General features: G+C 56.6%; 2 protein-coding genes and 1 long non-coding RNA gene across 4 annotated transcripts; all 3 read right to left on the bottom strand.

The window, feature by feature from the left end:
* Nucleotides 1-1879: 1879 nt before the first annotated feature.
* LOC122374768 lies at nucleotides 1880-6223 on the bottom strand. Of its 2 annotated transcripts, XR_006255281.1 has the most exons (4): nucleotides 6171-6223; nucleotides 4752-4894; nucleotides 3747-3824; nucleotides 1880-3385 (listed from the first exon to the last, which is right to left on the bottom strand). It is a non-coding gene; the product is annotated as an uncharacterized LOC122374768 (long non-coding RNA). The 2 variants fall into 2 exon arrangements; XR_006255280.1 differs by lacking the exon at nucleotides 3747-3824 and having other exon boundaries at nucleotides 6171-6215.
* A 1543-nt stretch (nucleotides 6224-7766) lies between these two features.
* On the bottom strand, nucleotides 7767-9374 carry LOC122374771. Its single transcript, XM_043353744.1, has one exon. The coding sequence runs from the start codon at nucleotides 9372-9374 to the stop codon at nucleotides 8334-8336; it is 1041 nt and encodes a 346-aa protein (XP_043209679.1). The 3' UTR covers nucleotides 7767-8333.
* Nucleotides 9375-9432: 58 nt separating this feature from the next.
* Nucleotides 9433-13031, bottom strand: LOC122374772. Its single transcript, XM_043353745.1, has 6 exons — nucleotides 12927-13031; nucleotides 12274-12792; nucleotides 11528-12033; nucleotides 9870-11275; nucleotides 9536-9829; nucleotides 9433-9440 (listed from the first exon to the last, which is right to left on the bottom strand). Exons 1-6 carry the CDS (start codon nucleotides 13029-13031, stop codon nucleotides 9433-9435), a joined length of 2838 nt encoding a protein of 945 aa, XP_043209680.1.
* Nucleotides 13032-13583: the final 552 nt, after the last annotated feature.

Below are 13583 nucleotides of genomic sequence, written 5' to 3'. Positions count from 1 at the left end.
CATCTCTGCTTTCTATTTGCTTCTCTCCATTTCTATTTCCCTGCCGTGGTCCGTGACGACGGAAACAAATAGGGCCGCCATTCAGCAAGAGCAATGGTCACATTACCGCAGGATGCGTCTGATGTGCCTCAATAAATCAATGAGAGAATCAATCAGGGAGCGGCATCCCCTCGGTTCGACGTGTGATGAATGGCAAACACGTGTCGGCGGCCGGCGGAGACAGATATCCAGCTGCTGGCACCAGATATCCAGCTGCTGGCGACAGATATCTAGCTGAGCGGGCGCCGACAGATACCCCGCTACGGGCACCAGATATCCAGCTCCAATATCCAGCTGAGCTGCGGGCACCAGATACCCAGCTGAGCTGGCGCCGACAGATATCCAGCTGGTGGCACCCGATCCAGCTCGTGACACCAGATCTCTAGCTGAGCTGGCGCCGACAGATATCCCCAGCTGAGCGGGCGCCGACAGATATCCAGCTGCGGGCACCAGGTATCCAGGGTGGCACCAGCTATCCAGCCGGCGTGGACAAATATCCACTAGGCGGCCCAAGATATCCAGGGTGGCACCAGATATCCAACCAAGCTGGTGGCACCAGGTATCCACCAGGAGCTGGTGGCAGTAAATATCCAGAGCTGCACCAAATATCCAGCAGAGCTGACGGCATCAGATATCCAATTGAGCGGAGCGGCACCAGATATCCATCTGAGCTGGCAGAGCCAGACATTCAACTCGATATCTAACTGGCTGAGCTGGCGGCACCAGATGTCCAGCTGCTATATAGATGTGAAGAAAAAGACAAAACAATCACAATGTGATGCCTCGTTTGGTCATTTTACGATGCTGCAGATGACAGTTTCCGAAAACAGAATCACCAGCAATTTTCGCCTCTTTGAATGACCACGTTTCCATGGGCATCATTAGCCGCGTTTACATAGGGCTAGTTGCCAGATAGTGGAATTCCACTAACGAGACATTTTTTCCACTAACGAGACATTTCAGGCACCTTCAGATAATTCTGACGACCTATCCGGCCAGAAGGACCAAACCGATTGACAAAAATAAATACATCGTGGCGGAAGAACACTAAGAGGTACTTCAGGCCTAGACATAGTATAGATGTCGCAACTCGCGGCCTTCCCGGCAGTAAGGGCGAGGTATAGATGACGCTACGGCAGCAAGTCACTGGAACGTACGAGTCGTGGAATGGAACGGAAGATACGGAACGGGGGCTTCTTAACGGAAGCTTATTCGTTTAATTTTCATTTAAGAATTGATTTCGTGCGCTAGGGAAAGAACATTGTCTTCTTTTTTCATACGTCTGCACCCCCCCCCCCGTCCCCTCCATCCTTTGGATCAGCCAGTGTGCAGCAAGAGGGTTCATCGGAGAAAAACAACAAAGAGCAATCCTCCCTGAGCCTGTCAGGTCAGAAATAACCTGAGCATAGGCGACGGAACGGGGAGGGCACCGGGGCACCGTGCCCCCCTTTGATTTTGGCCTGCATGGAAAGAATGGGACCAAAAGTCGGCGGTGTCCCCCCCCCCTCCGCGGCTACTGAAGCTGAGGACCGTTCGTTATGCCCTACTGCCCACGCTTCTTAAAATTTCAGTAGTAGTCAGTTATCTGGCCAATGTTTCCGTATAGGGGCTGGCAAACACAACTGAGCCTCGTGAGTGGGATGAGTACTGGACACAGAAGTGGACAATCTGTTGGCAAGAAGCCCGCAAGGATAATATCTCGAAACTCAGGACTACGTATACAAACACTTTAAATGCATCTAAATCTATACTATAATCGAAAGCCGCATTGTTGTGAACTACCGGCACGTGCGTCCAATCACCATCAAGAACGGAAGTCCGACCTACAGCAAGCACGACAGTCCGATCAAAGATGTATTGAAAAATAACTAGCAACTTTAAACATCGCCTTCCTCAGCCACGCTCTACACCGCATCACATAAGAAAACCGCCAATATCGATTACAAAACACACATAAAGGAATTCCGTAGGTATAGATCAGAGGAATACTTCACCTCCTTTAGCTGGCGCGTCAATAGGTATAAAGTAATCTTTGGCGTCTACGCACTAGCAACATCTATAACGCAAACAGCAGTTCAGAAACCATCCACTAAAATTGTAACAAGGCAAGGGTTGGTCAAAATAAATTATAGTCACCGTGATAAATAGCAAACGAAATACAAAACAAGCACAACAAAGCATTCCACACTCGTTTAGACTGTACAACATGCCTACATAAGACATTGCAGCAGTGTACGAGGAAAACATTCTTTAAAGATGCTAACGTGGGGAGTTTTAAAAGTTTGGTGAACACAGTTACGAGTCACTGCACAAGAAATGTAGCGCGGTCGCCAGCCGGCCCAGGCGAAAGAGTCGACGGAGACGGCGTCAAACAAACCCGAGAGGGGGTAGTTTCATCCGCATCAGCGGAGGCGCTCTCTCTACCAAGGTCGTCAGTTACCAGCCGCAGCACCCTGCTGGCGATTTGATAGCTGCTCTCATTCTCAGCTGGCTGAGCGCCATGTGCCGGGTCATCCGGCTCCATGATTTCCCCTTTCATTAGCAGCTGCTGTTGTAGTTATTGTTGTTGCGTTCCTTTCAGCCGCTGCCGCAGCATAGCCGTACGGTTCTGGATGGTTCTCACGGCGGCAGCCAGGGTCATCCGTCCTGCCAGCTCCGCCGCCAGGCGCGCGCAGCGTCGCGCGCGCCTGCCTTGCAGATAGTGCTGCCCAAGTCGATCGGCGGACGGCGCTACCGTTGGGATAGGGCGCCAGCCTCGCGCGCGAGGGCGTCCATCCGCTCGTTGCCCGGAAGCCCGCAGTGTGCAGGAACCCACTGCATTATCACTGGATGGCCCCCTCGGTGAGCGCTGCCAGCAGCCCCCATATGTCTGCGGCCAGAGGGGCTCTCTGGGCCGCCGCGCCGCTCCGCAGGAGGGCCAGCGCCGCCATCGAGTGGGTACAGACGATAATTATCGGAAGAGAGGTGTCGCGACCAGTCTTGGTCAACAGCTCCTCCAACACCGCTCTTAGGGCGAATAGCTCGCCGCGCGTGCTAGAGCAGAGGGCGCCTGCCGCGACACGCACCTCCCGGATGTCGCGGTTCAGGGGGGGGGGGGGTGGCCCCTCCTCCTCCATCTAGCACACCATCGGTGGCGGAGCTGTCTGACCAGATCAAGCTCGCCTCAGACGGGAGCTCCGCCAGACGACTTTCCGCCGCCTTGGCTCGCCAGCCGTCGCGCCCAAACTCGCTTCAGGCCGTGAGTCTATAGCCGGCGCGGTGGCGTGGCTTCGCCATACTAGCCTTGGGCGGGTTGTCCTCAGAGAACGCGTTCGCATTGGCGAGGAGGCGAGCAGCGCCACGAGTCCTGAAATGACCAAACAATATCAATGGACAATCAAAATTGTGAAAATTGGCATTAACTGCGCAACTGATGTTTGCTTCTTTGTTTATTAGGGTTTACGGGCGCTACGGTGGTCATTTTGCACCCATGACGCTGTTCTGGTGAACCTGCGCAACTGAGCAGTGATCATGCCATAACTTATATTTGGCGTAGTGGCAGGGTTCCACCTAAAATTTCGGCGCACGTCAGGTGTAAAGTTACATGCGACAAATTCAGCGCATGTCAGTTGGGGAGACTAACCCCGCGTTCGATGTCTCCCGGACGGCAAAGATTCTACGCCGTCCGGCCAATCACGTTTCATAACCACAGCCGAGCCCCAGCTGACCTTGGACGGGATTGGCTGGACGACGTAGAATCTTCGTCATCCGAGAGACATCGAACGCGGGGTAAGGCTGCTGGAGTGCTGGAATAATATAAAACGAGGGCACCAAAAATTGATCCTAAATGACCATACTTGGACATTAATGCAGACCCTCTCTGTATCACCAATTGTCAGAAAACAACCATGTGTTTGAAAGAGCGTTAGAGAGTCATGAAGCCAGGATAAAACACAGTGCTATTTTCTCAAAGCAGCTTTTACATGATAGAGTTAGGTAACTCTCTCTCTCCGTTAACCATTCGCAAGGCCAAAAAGGCCTATTGGTTTTGAAAGGCATTGGATTACAAGCTGAGCATTTTTTACTTTATCATAAAATGTTAAACCTGCGTGTAGATAAAGTCTGAACGGTGGTTTGTAGGCTGATAGGTTGGAGGTTGGAGGTTAGTAGGGAAGGGAAGGTCAGGATAATTTCTGCTTTTTATTTTCATTGGACTTTAGCCTTCATCAACACACGCATCAAAAATATTTACTTGAGCATCTTCAAGCCTCAATATACAACAAGGTGTGCCACAACAAATTAAAAATTGATGATATGCCAATATATGGTCATGATTTTTACCACCAGAATTGAATTAAATGCCTATTGATGCCTTACCTAATAGGCTGAAATCTGATTAACCAAGCATTTTTTCTTGTGAATTGGCAGTCTAAAATTTGGCTGGCTTGAGCACGACGCTATTGCTCTAGCAGAATCTCAAACAGATGTCTACCAAGTGCCACTCCCAAGAAAGTTTTTCAAGATTCTAAAACCACAAACTTTGTTGCTGCCTGATCATGTGATGGTTGATCAAATGATAGCACTCCATCTGAGGCCAGTTTTACAAACAGAAAATAGCCACCTGCCGGATTATTTTGCCTCAAGGCTAATTCACATATGGAGCATAAATGGTGAAGCCCAGGTTTAAAAGGAACAGGTTTCAAGACAATCGGCATGACAAACCAACACCTTACCTGCAGTTCAAGTTTGTCGATTTCTTTATCAAAATCTAGTCTTCGTCTAATCCACAAATCAAGATAAAATTACTGGATAGGTACAACTTCTTCTTATTCTTCTTCTGCACCTCACCCGCCGCCCCCTACACTTCTCCCTTATTCTGATAAATACCGGGTGGCCCAGAAAAAACGTTCCGAACTTTGGAGGCCTATATATCAAATCCAAGTGCAAATAACGAGCCAAAATTTTCATCAAGTTTGCGTCATTTCTTTGCGCATTGGTATGCCAAATTATAACACTACACCATAATTTTCAAGCTGGCAATCTTGAGTTGAATTAAGCAAGACGTTTTTGCTTTTTTTGCCGATGTCAAACGATAGTAATGATTGGGTTAGACGTCCCATGTTATAAAAAAAGAATAAAAATAGAGCACGTGAATGAAACCAACACGTATGTTCTTATTTTAAATATTTTTGTCTCACTTATGTGCCAAATATTCAAATACTGAGCCAAAATGGTGCTCATGGATGCCATTCGTTTCAACACCAAATCATGTTTCGAGCAGGAGTGGCACGGTGCATGGATTACTGCTGATTACCCTCCTCTCAGTAGATCGAACAATAAAACGACCGGATAAGGAAAGCAAACTAAAGCAGACTGGCTCCTATGCCAGAAAGCCACAGAAAAGCTTATGAAAAACAACATTGCCAGCAGATGACAAAAAAAAAACTGGTTGAAAAGCTACCTTTTCTCAGGAATGTCAGCCAGGAAAGCATTTGAGCCACAAGATGGTTAGAAAACTGGAAACTTCTTCCGATGCCGCTGGCACAGAGCCATCGTGGTTGCCTGAGGGAATGTGTCATCCTGAGACCCGATCAATGAGACTAGCTGCCAGTAGAAGTCATGGCTCTAGGCTGCGGTGCCGCGGGGTGAAAGTGACCCGTTCACTCACATTATTTAGTAAACATCGGAGCAAAAAAGTAATTTTTACATGGCATGTTTGAAACACGAACCGTTTAAAAGGTAATTTACCGAACACCATGAAAATCACACCATTTACTGAAAATGTGTGCCGCATTGACTATTCGAAGTTTCAATGTTGTATCTTTATCACTTTCTGAGAAATATTGATTTAAAGTTGGGAACGTTTTTTCTGGGCCACCCGGTATATTTACATAATTTTCACAAAAATGCCACTCAACGGGGTAGATCTAAAAAAGTGCAGGGCTTAAATTTTGAGCTATAGAGTTCTCAGTGATTTTGAGACACCCAATAGGTATGTCTTCGGCACGCCGTATTTGTCTCTCACTGCCTGCGAATTCGGCGATATGATTGGTCGAAGGCCGACGCTATGGGTCCAAGAAAAGGCCAAGATTCCTGCCAAGATTCTTACAGATAGCCAAGGCCGATGACTGACGTGAGTGACGGCATGTTACTGCCCTTGGCATATTGCCAATGCACTGCTCGGTCATATCCGCAGTAATGTCAACAGTCATATCGGAAGTAATATGGTAACTATACGCAAAAACCATTTGGCGTATAGCTACCATACTTTTCCGATAACGAGACATTCTAGATCAATCTCTCTGCTGTTGGCGACATCTGCTGAGAAATCCCAAGACCGAACGCAAGCACATAAAAGTAATGCACTCTAAGGATGCGTTCGAAATCTGGGAAGTGACGGATTTCATTTCTCAATGCGTGTCCCACTCCAGCCTTCCCCATGCTGTTCGTTCCGCCATCTATTGCCATGTTTCGCATTCGCATTTCATGAATTCACCACCCCGCCAAGTAGGTTGGTATCAAGTTGGTATAGGTGTCGCATCGCTCTGGTCGATCAGGCTGAGCCAGCTGTCTGGAGAGTGGAGCCGATCCGAAAAAAAAACGCAGAAATTCAAAAGACCGACTCCAAAGCAATGGCAGCATGCATATCAATAGAGCGTAATTCTGTCATGATTGCGTCAGAAGCAAACATAATGGCAAGAGTTTCTTGTGTGTCGGTAGGCGCGTGTGGAGCCGCTGGACCGACCGGGGACGTAGGTACCCAAGGGGGGACGGACGGGGTGCGCCTCCCCCGGCCCCCTAGGGGTTTTCAGGGCCCATGCTGGCAGAAGGCCCACGTTGGCCAAAATCACGTCGGAGACGAACGAAATTCATGGGAATCCCCAAAAAATCACGTCAGGACAATCAAGGCTCTCCGACTCGCCTGCCACCTGGGGTCATTCAATTTACTACATGGGGCCTCCTGTGAATAGCCGCTAGTGTCTGTGTCTGACCACCTCTGACTCCTCGGGTAGAGGGCCCTCTGTAGGTAGGAGGCTCTCTCTACGGGATTCCTCCGCTCCCCCCCCCCCCCCCCGGCCAAATTTTAGGTTATACGTGCCTGCGCTAAGCCGGCGTCGGAGAGAGGAGTTGACGACCGAATGACAAGGAGTACTCGTCCTGAAAGTAAACATTTGGAATACAAACAATCCAAAGCTGTTCAGTATTTATATCCTTCGAGAGCAGTGCCTTCAATTTGGATACACTTAGCATTCATTTCCCACACCCGTGTACACTCCACGAAGGCTTCTCCGCTGCGGACTCCCGCTTCCGCCGATGCGTCAGTTCATACCCTGATGGCTTGCTGGGGAGGGTGGCCAAGTGTCGCTGTGCCGCCAGGTGTAGTTCATCAGCCGAGGCGTCGCGCTGCAGTGTCCCGATGTCCAGCCTGAAGGTGAAGTCTGGGAAGGCGGCCACCTCCCACGGCGGCGCGCTGGCATGCAACCAGGGGGTCGAGCAGCAGGGCGATCCCAGCCGCTCGCCAGGTTTCGTGCCCCACCCCACGCCAGCCCGTCACCGACTTCAGTCGGCTGGGCGGCCCATCTTCCGCGATAGTCCTGAGGGCTTGCCCTCGGGGAGCGCGTGCGCCTTGGCGAAGAGCTTCGCTACCAGCACGTCTCGCCGGGCGGCCAGCGGGCACCGGCATCAGTTCGGCCTCCGCCATCACTGCGTGGGCTGGGGTAAACAAGGGGCAGCCGGTGATATACGGGTAACCGCCTGCATCTCCCTCTGGAGAAGTTCCACGTGGGATTGTGGCGTCACCAGGAGCCAGGTGGCGGCCGCGTGCACCAGCACTCCACGGACGTATCCAGACGCTACAGCGCAGAGCTGTCGTTCCTCTAGTCCCCAGCCCCGCGCTGTCAGCTTGCGAAGCTGCTGGATCCGGGGCACACTCGGGAGCGGAGACTGCGGCAATGGGCCCCGACGTGAAGGAGCAGGTTGAGGGGGTGGCTCCTGTTATGTTCGTAATTCACGGTTCGAGTGAGAGAGAGCTTAAGAGAAACGCGATTTATTTACTGCCGGTGCGAATGGGCCGAGAGAGTCTTCCAAAAACTAAACAAGTATGGCGAGCGTCAGTTTTCGTCCCGTGCGCCACTCACGCCGCTTGGCGCGCACGGACAGCTGAGCGCCGGCAGGGGCGCTCCCAGGCACACAGAGGTGGGGCCGCAGAGGCGGTCCAAGTCTACACCCCCTATACCCGAACACAACATCCCCCCTCGAGACAACAGTCGTCAAAAACACACAAAAACACGACACTCCACGACGTTGTCTCACAATCACTCCTCATACGAGGTCGCACCCCATTGAACTCGGAGCCGACCAGGAGCGCGGCGCTGCCGTCGAGGACGACGCGGGAGAGCGGCGGCGGCCGTCTCCACCTCGGGTGACCGCACCGGCGGCGAGCGGCACACAACCGGCGCACTAGCAGCGGGTCGGACCGCCCGCTCGGCGGCGACCGCGGTGCTCTCTGGCGGCGGCGGCGGCCGCTGGGGCGCGCGCGGGGCGGACGGAGCCACAGGCGGGGTGGGCTCTGTCAGAAGGGGCCGGTATGGGCGCAGGTAGCGGCGGTTCCGCCACAGGACCCTGCCACTGGCGGTCTTGACGAGGTACGTGCGCCTCTGACCGACGCCCACGATCACTCCGATCCGGTTCCATCGGCCGGTGGCGGGGTCTTGAAGGTCGACCCGGCTGCCGATCTTGAGCGGTGACAGCCGGCGCGTGCTCTCGTCGTAGCGTCTGACCACCTGCTCCTGGAGCTCGGCAGCCTTTTCTTCACAGACAGCGGCTGCTCGCTGCCACTCAGGAGCGAAGGCGCGGTGGTGCGTGGGAACACCAGAGCGAAGCGGGTGACCAAACAGCACCTGTGCCGGCGACCGTCCGTCTGCTCGGGGCGTGTTACGGAGTTCGAGCAGACTTCGGTCCAGTTGGTCCTGGTCGAGCCGGCCCGATGAGGACGCAGCCAGCACCAGCTTCTTCGCTGTCTTCACGCAGGCCTCCGCGTGCCCGTTAGCGCGCGGGTAGTGCGGTGACGACATCTCATGCCGTACGTCCCAGCGCTGGAGGAACCGGCGGAGCGTGCCTGATGCAAACTGGGGTCCGCCGTCTGACCGGAACACGGTCGGGACGCCCGTCTGCGAGAACATCAGTCGGAGCTGCCGCGTCAGATGGTCCGCCGAGGCGGTGCGGGGACACACAGTGACGTACGGCCACCCGGACAGGCGGTCCACATACACCAGGTACGTGCGTCCTCCAGCGGAGAAGTAGTCGGCCGAGACCGACTCGAAGACGCGTGTCGGTGCGCCGTCCTCCTGCCACATCGGCTCCCGGGCGTGGCTGGGCAGGCGCTGACGGCACTGAGCGCAGGCGGCGACAGTGTCAGCAATCTGCTTGTCGATGCCCGGCCAGTACACACTGAGCCGAGCACGGCGCTTGGTCCTATCAACGCCCTGGTGTGACTCGTGGAGTTTCTCCAGCACACCGCGTCGGAGGGCGGACGGGATGACCAGTCGAGCGCCGTAGACCACCAGTCCGTCGTCGATGGCCAGCTGATGGCGCACGCCCCAGTACGCTCGTACTGCAGGGGGCGTCTCGTGCCGGTTCTCTGGGAATCCGGCCAGGATCAGCTCGCTGAGAGTCTGGTACTCGGTGTCGCGCTCCGCGGCGGCGCGGACTCTCTCCAGTGTGGAGTCGACCAGCGGAGCCAGCTGGGCGCCCTCCTCCGATCGAGCGGAGGCCTGCAGCGCGGCAATGACGCTGGCGTGCAGCGGGGTCGCTGGTGGGCGCTCGCGAGAGCGCGTCTGGGATCACGTGACTCGATCCCTTCTGCCAGCTGGTGGTGAAGCTGTAGGCCAACAACTTCTCTCTCATCCGCTGCAGACGCGGGTTGTCGATCGAGTTGAGCTGCTTGTAGTTTAGGATGGTCACCAGCGGTCGGTGGTCGACCACCAGGTCGAAGTGGGGCATGCCAGCCAGGTAGACATGGCACTTCTTGCAGGCCCAGAGTACAGCAGCCAGCTCCAGCTCGATTACAGCATATCGGCTCTCGGTATCGGTCAGGAACCGTGAACCATACTGGACCACACGCCAGTCCTCTCCGTGCCTCTGGAGCAGTGCAAAACCCAGTCCTCGGGTTTTAGCAGCGTCCGTCTGTAGCACGGTCGGCAGCTGGGGGTCGAAGAATGCCATCACCGGCGGTGACGACAGCACAATCTTGGTGTGCAGAAACGCTGCCTCGTGCTGCTCAGTCCAGCGCCAGACCCGGCGCGACTTGAGGAGGTCTCTGAAGGCCTGAGTCGAGCCAGCCAGCTCCGGTGTGAGGCCGCTCAGCTGATTCACCAGACCCATGAAGGACCGCAGGTCGGTGACGTTCTCCGGTCTCGGGAAATCAGCGATGGCGCGCGCCTTTTCATTGTCGGTGGTGTAGCCGGCCGGGGTGATCTTGTAGCCGCAGAATTTGACCTCATTCTGGGCGAACTTGAACTTCAGCGGGTTCAGCGTGATTCCTCGGTCGTCACAGCGCCGGAGGATTTCGATCACCTGCTGCAGGTGCTGCCGGTACGTCTGTGCCACGGCCAGGATGTCGTCGACAATCTTGACACAGTTTGGGATGTCGCCGAGCGCGGCATCGCCGCGCCGGTTGTACTCGTCTCCAGACGCACTGCATCCCATCGGACAGCGGACGAACTTGAACCTGCCCCACGGCGTGATGAAGCAGGTGAGGTCCTGACTTGACTCAGCGAGCGGCACCTGGAAGTAGCCCATCTTGGCGTCCAGAGTCGACATCCACCGGTGCCCGGCGGGCAGACTCGTCACGGCATCGTGAGGAGACCGGCAGGGGTACGTGGGTCGATTCACGTACCGGTTGAGTCCCGTCAGGTCCACGCAGAGTCGAAACCCGGACGGGTTCTTCGGCACGCACGAAATGGGATGGCACCATTCCGTCGGGTAGTCCACAGGGACGATGACGCCGCGGTCCAGCAGGTCGTCCAGCTGCGCCTTTACCTCGGCACGCCAGGCGAAGGGGATCGGTCTCGCAGCGGTGACCGACGTCGGACACGCGTCGGGCCGGAGTTCGATCGTCATCGGACCGCCGTCCATGACTCGAAGAGTCGAATCTTGCCCGAACACACGCGGGAAACACTCCACCAGAGCGGCTGCATGAGCTGCACGGACCGCCTCCGGTGGGTCTGAGTCGCTGTCCCAGGCCGGCAGCGGACCGCTGAGGCCGGCGGCCGGGCCGGGTCCATCGGCCGGCGGCGCCGGCGCGCCCGTCTCGGTCCCGGTGGCCGGACAGGGCCTGTCACGCGGCGCCTCATACGGGGCCGAGCGGCCGCTGGCGCTACGAGCGGAGCCGGCAGCGGCCGGCGGTGCAGACGGTGTGACGTCATTAGAGGGTGTGACGTCACCAGCGGATGTGACGTCAACAGAGGCCGTGACGTCATCAGCAGGGCGCGGTGCGTCCTCGACGGACCGGATCTGTGCCGGAAAATCCCTCGGCAGAATCCCCAGCGCCACACAGTCGAACCAGCTGAGTAGCAGGCCAGTCAGCTCCCTGATGACGAACACGGCAGCGGTGGTCGATCGGTCGCCCAGCTCCAGAGTAGCCCGGAACGACCCGACACAGGTGAGCGGCTGTTTCCCTACTGCTGAAAATGGCTGGCCGATGCAGGGCTCCAACTGCGCTGGTTCCACGCAGATGGAAGACAGGCTGTCTTCTCCGATGACTGTCGCCTCGGCGCCGGAGTCGGCCCGGGCCGGCACGGTGAACACACCAGCCGGCGTAGACAGTCGGACAGTCACAGTGGGAGTCGGCCGCGTCGAGATGCCGTTCACGTAGACGTCTCTGATGACACAGCAGATGCGCGGCTCTGACGGCTGCCTCACCGCGGGCCGCGCGCGCTCCGGTGCTGCGCGCTCGGCGGGGGCAGCGGCGCTCTCGCGCGCCACCTGGGCGCACACCACTGCAAAGTGGCCGCGCTGGCCACACGAGTTGCAGATGGCGCTAGTAGCGCGGCACGCCGCCGGGTCTGCGTGGGCGGCCCGCCCGCAGCGGCAGCAGCGCGCGCCGGCCGCGCCCGCGGAGCGCCCGCCAGGTTGGGCCGCGGGGCGCGCCTGGGGGCGGCGCACGCCGGCCGTACCCGCGGAACGCCCGCCGGGTTGGGCCGCGGGGCGCGCATCGCGCGACCTTGAACGGCGGTATGCCGACAGACGGCTCACTGACGCCGTCGGTGAGCGGAGGTCGGAGCAGGTAGCCCGGGCGTTCTCTGACGCACGGCAGATGTCCACCGTCTTCTTGAGGTCCAGCCCCGGATCCTCCAACAGACGCTTCACCGTCTCCTCGTCCCGCAGGCCACACACAATCTTGTCACGCAGGCGTGAGTCGTAACAGTGTGTGCAAAAGTCGCAAAATGCCGCGAGCTCCTTCACTTCGCACAGAAACTCCTCAAAATTCTCGCCCTGCTCCTGGACACGGGCGTAGAACGCACGGCGGTCGACCAGGACACTGCGCTGCTTACGGAGATGACTCTCCATTGCGTCTACCACCGCGGAGAGGGGAGAGTCGTCCGCTATCGTCAGTCCATAGCGCAGCACCCGGTGCCAATCTTCGTCGAGAAGACTGAGAAGGGCAGCTCTCTGGGCAGTGACGGGCAGCGCGGACGCGCCGGTCAGAAGCATGTACCCGTCCAGCTTCTCCCTCCATACAGCGAAGTCGCGCAGGGATGTGGAGGACGACAGCTGAGGCGCCGGCGTTGCAGCAGCAGGCAGGCGCACGGGCGGGGCGGCAGCCGACGTCCGGGCGGCTGTCGCCGCCGAGGCATCGTCGGCAGCGACGGTAGCGGGTGGCTGTCGGTCGGCGACAGTCGCTCCACCATCTGAGTGAGCCGCTCCTCGCGCTGCGCTGAGTCTCGCTCCCGCTGCGCCGACAGCTCCGCCTGCTGCAGGAGCAGCTGCGTCAGTTTCTCAATGTCACTCATCGTCACAGATCACGGCGCGCTATACACTAATCACTCGCACGGAACCATCTACTGACCGCGCCATGTTATGTTCGTAATTCACGGTTCGAGTGAGAGAGAGCTTAAGAGAAACGCGATTTATTTACTGCCGGTGCGAATGGGCCGAGAGAGTCTTCCAAAAACTAAACAAGTATGGCGAGCGTCAGTTTTCGTCCCGTGCGCCACTCACGCCGCTTGGCGCGCACGGACAGCTGAGCGCCGGCAGGGGCGCTCCCAGGCACACAGAGGTGGGGCCGCAGAGGCGGTCCAAGTCTACACCCCCTATACCCGAACACAACAGCTCCGAGTAGTTTGAGACGGTCGGCTGCTGGAACCGACTTTCCGTCGACTTTGATGGCGCAGTCCACGGCGTCCGCGGCGCTCTTGGAGACGACGAGCAGCTGCGTATTTCACCCGCTACCAGCATCTTGGACTATTTTGCCCAGCACACTACAGCGTCCGTCGCCTGCTGCGTCCGGCCCCAGCTCAGCGTCGTCTGTTTCCATTAACACTCTGAAATGAAAAAACAATTAG

The sequence above is a fragment of the Amphibalanus amphitrite genome, unplaced genomic scaffold, assembly GCF_019059575.1.
Source record: "Amphibalanus amphitrite isolate SeventyFive unplaced genomic scaffold, NRLGWU_Aamphi_draft 001708F_arrow, whole genome shotgun sequence".
Taxonomy (NCBI): domain Eukaryota; kingdom Metazoa; phylum Arthropoda; class Thecostraca; order Balanomorpha; family Balanidae; genus Amphibalanus; species Amphibalanus amphitrite.
Note: the sequence above shows the minus strand (reverse complement) of the source record. Positions and strands in the feature narration are given on the sequence as shown.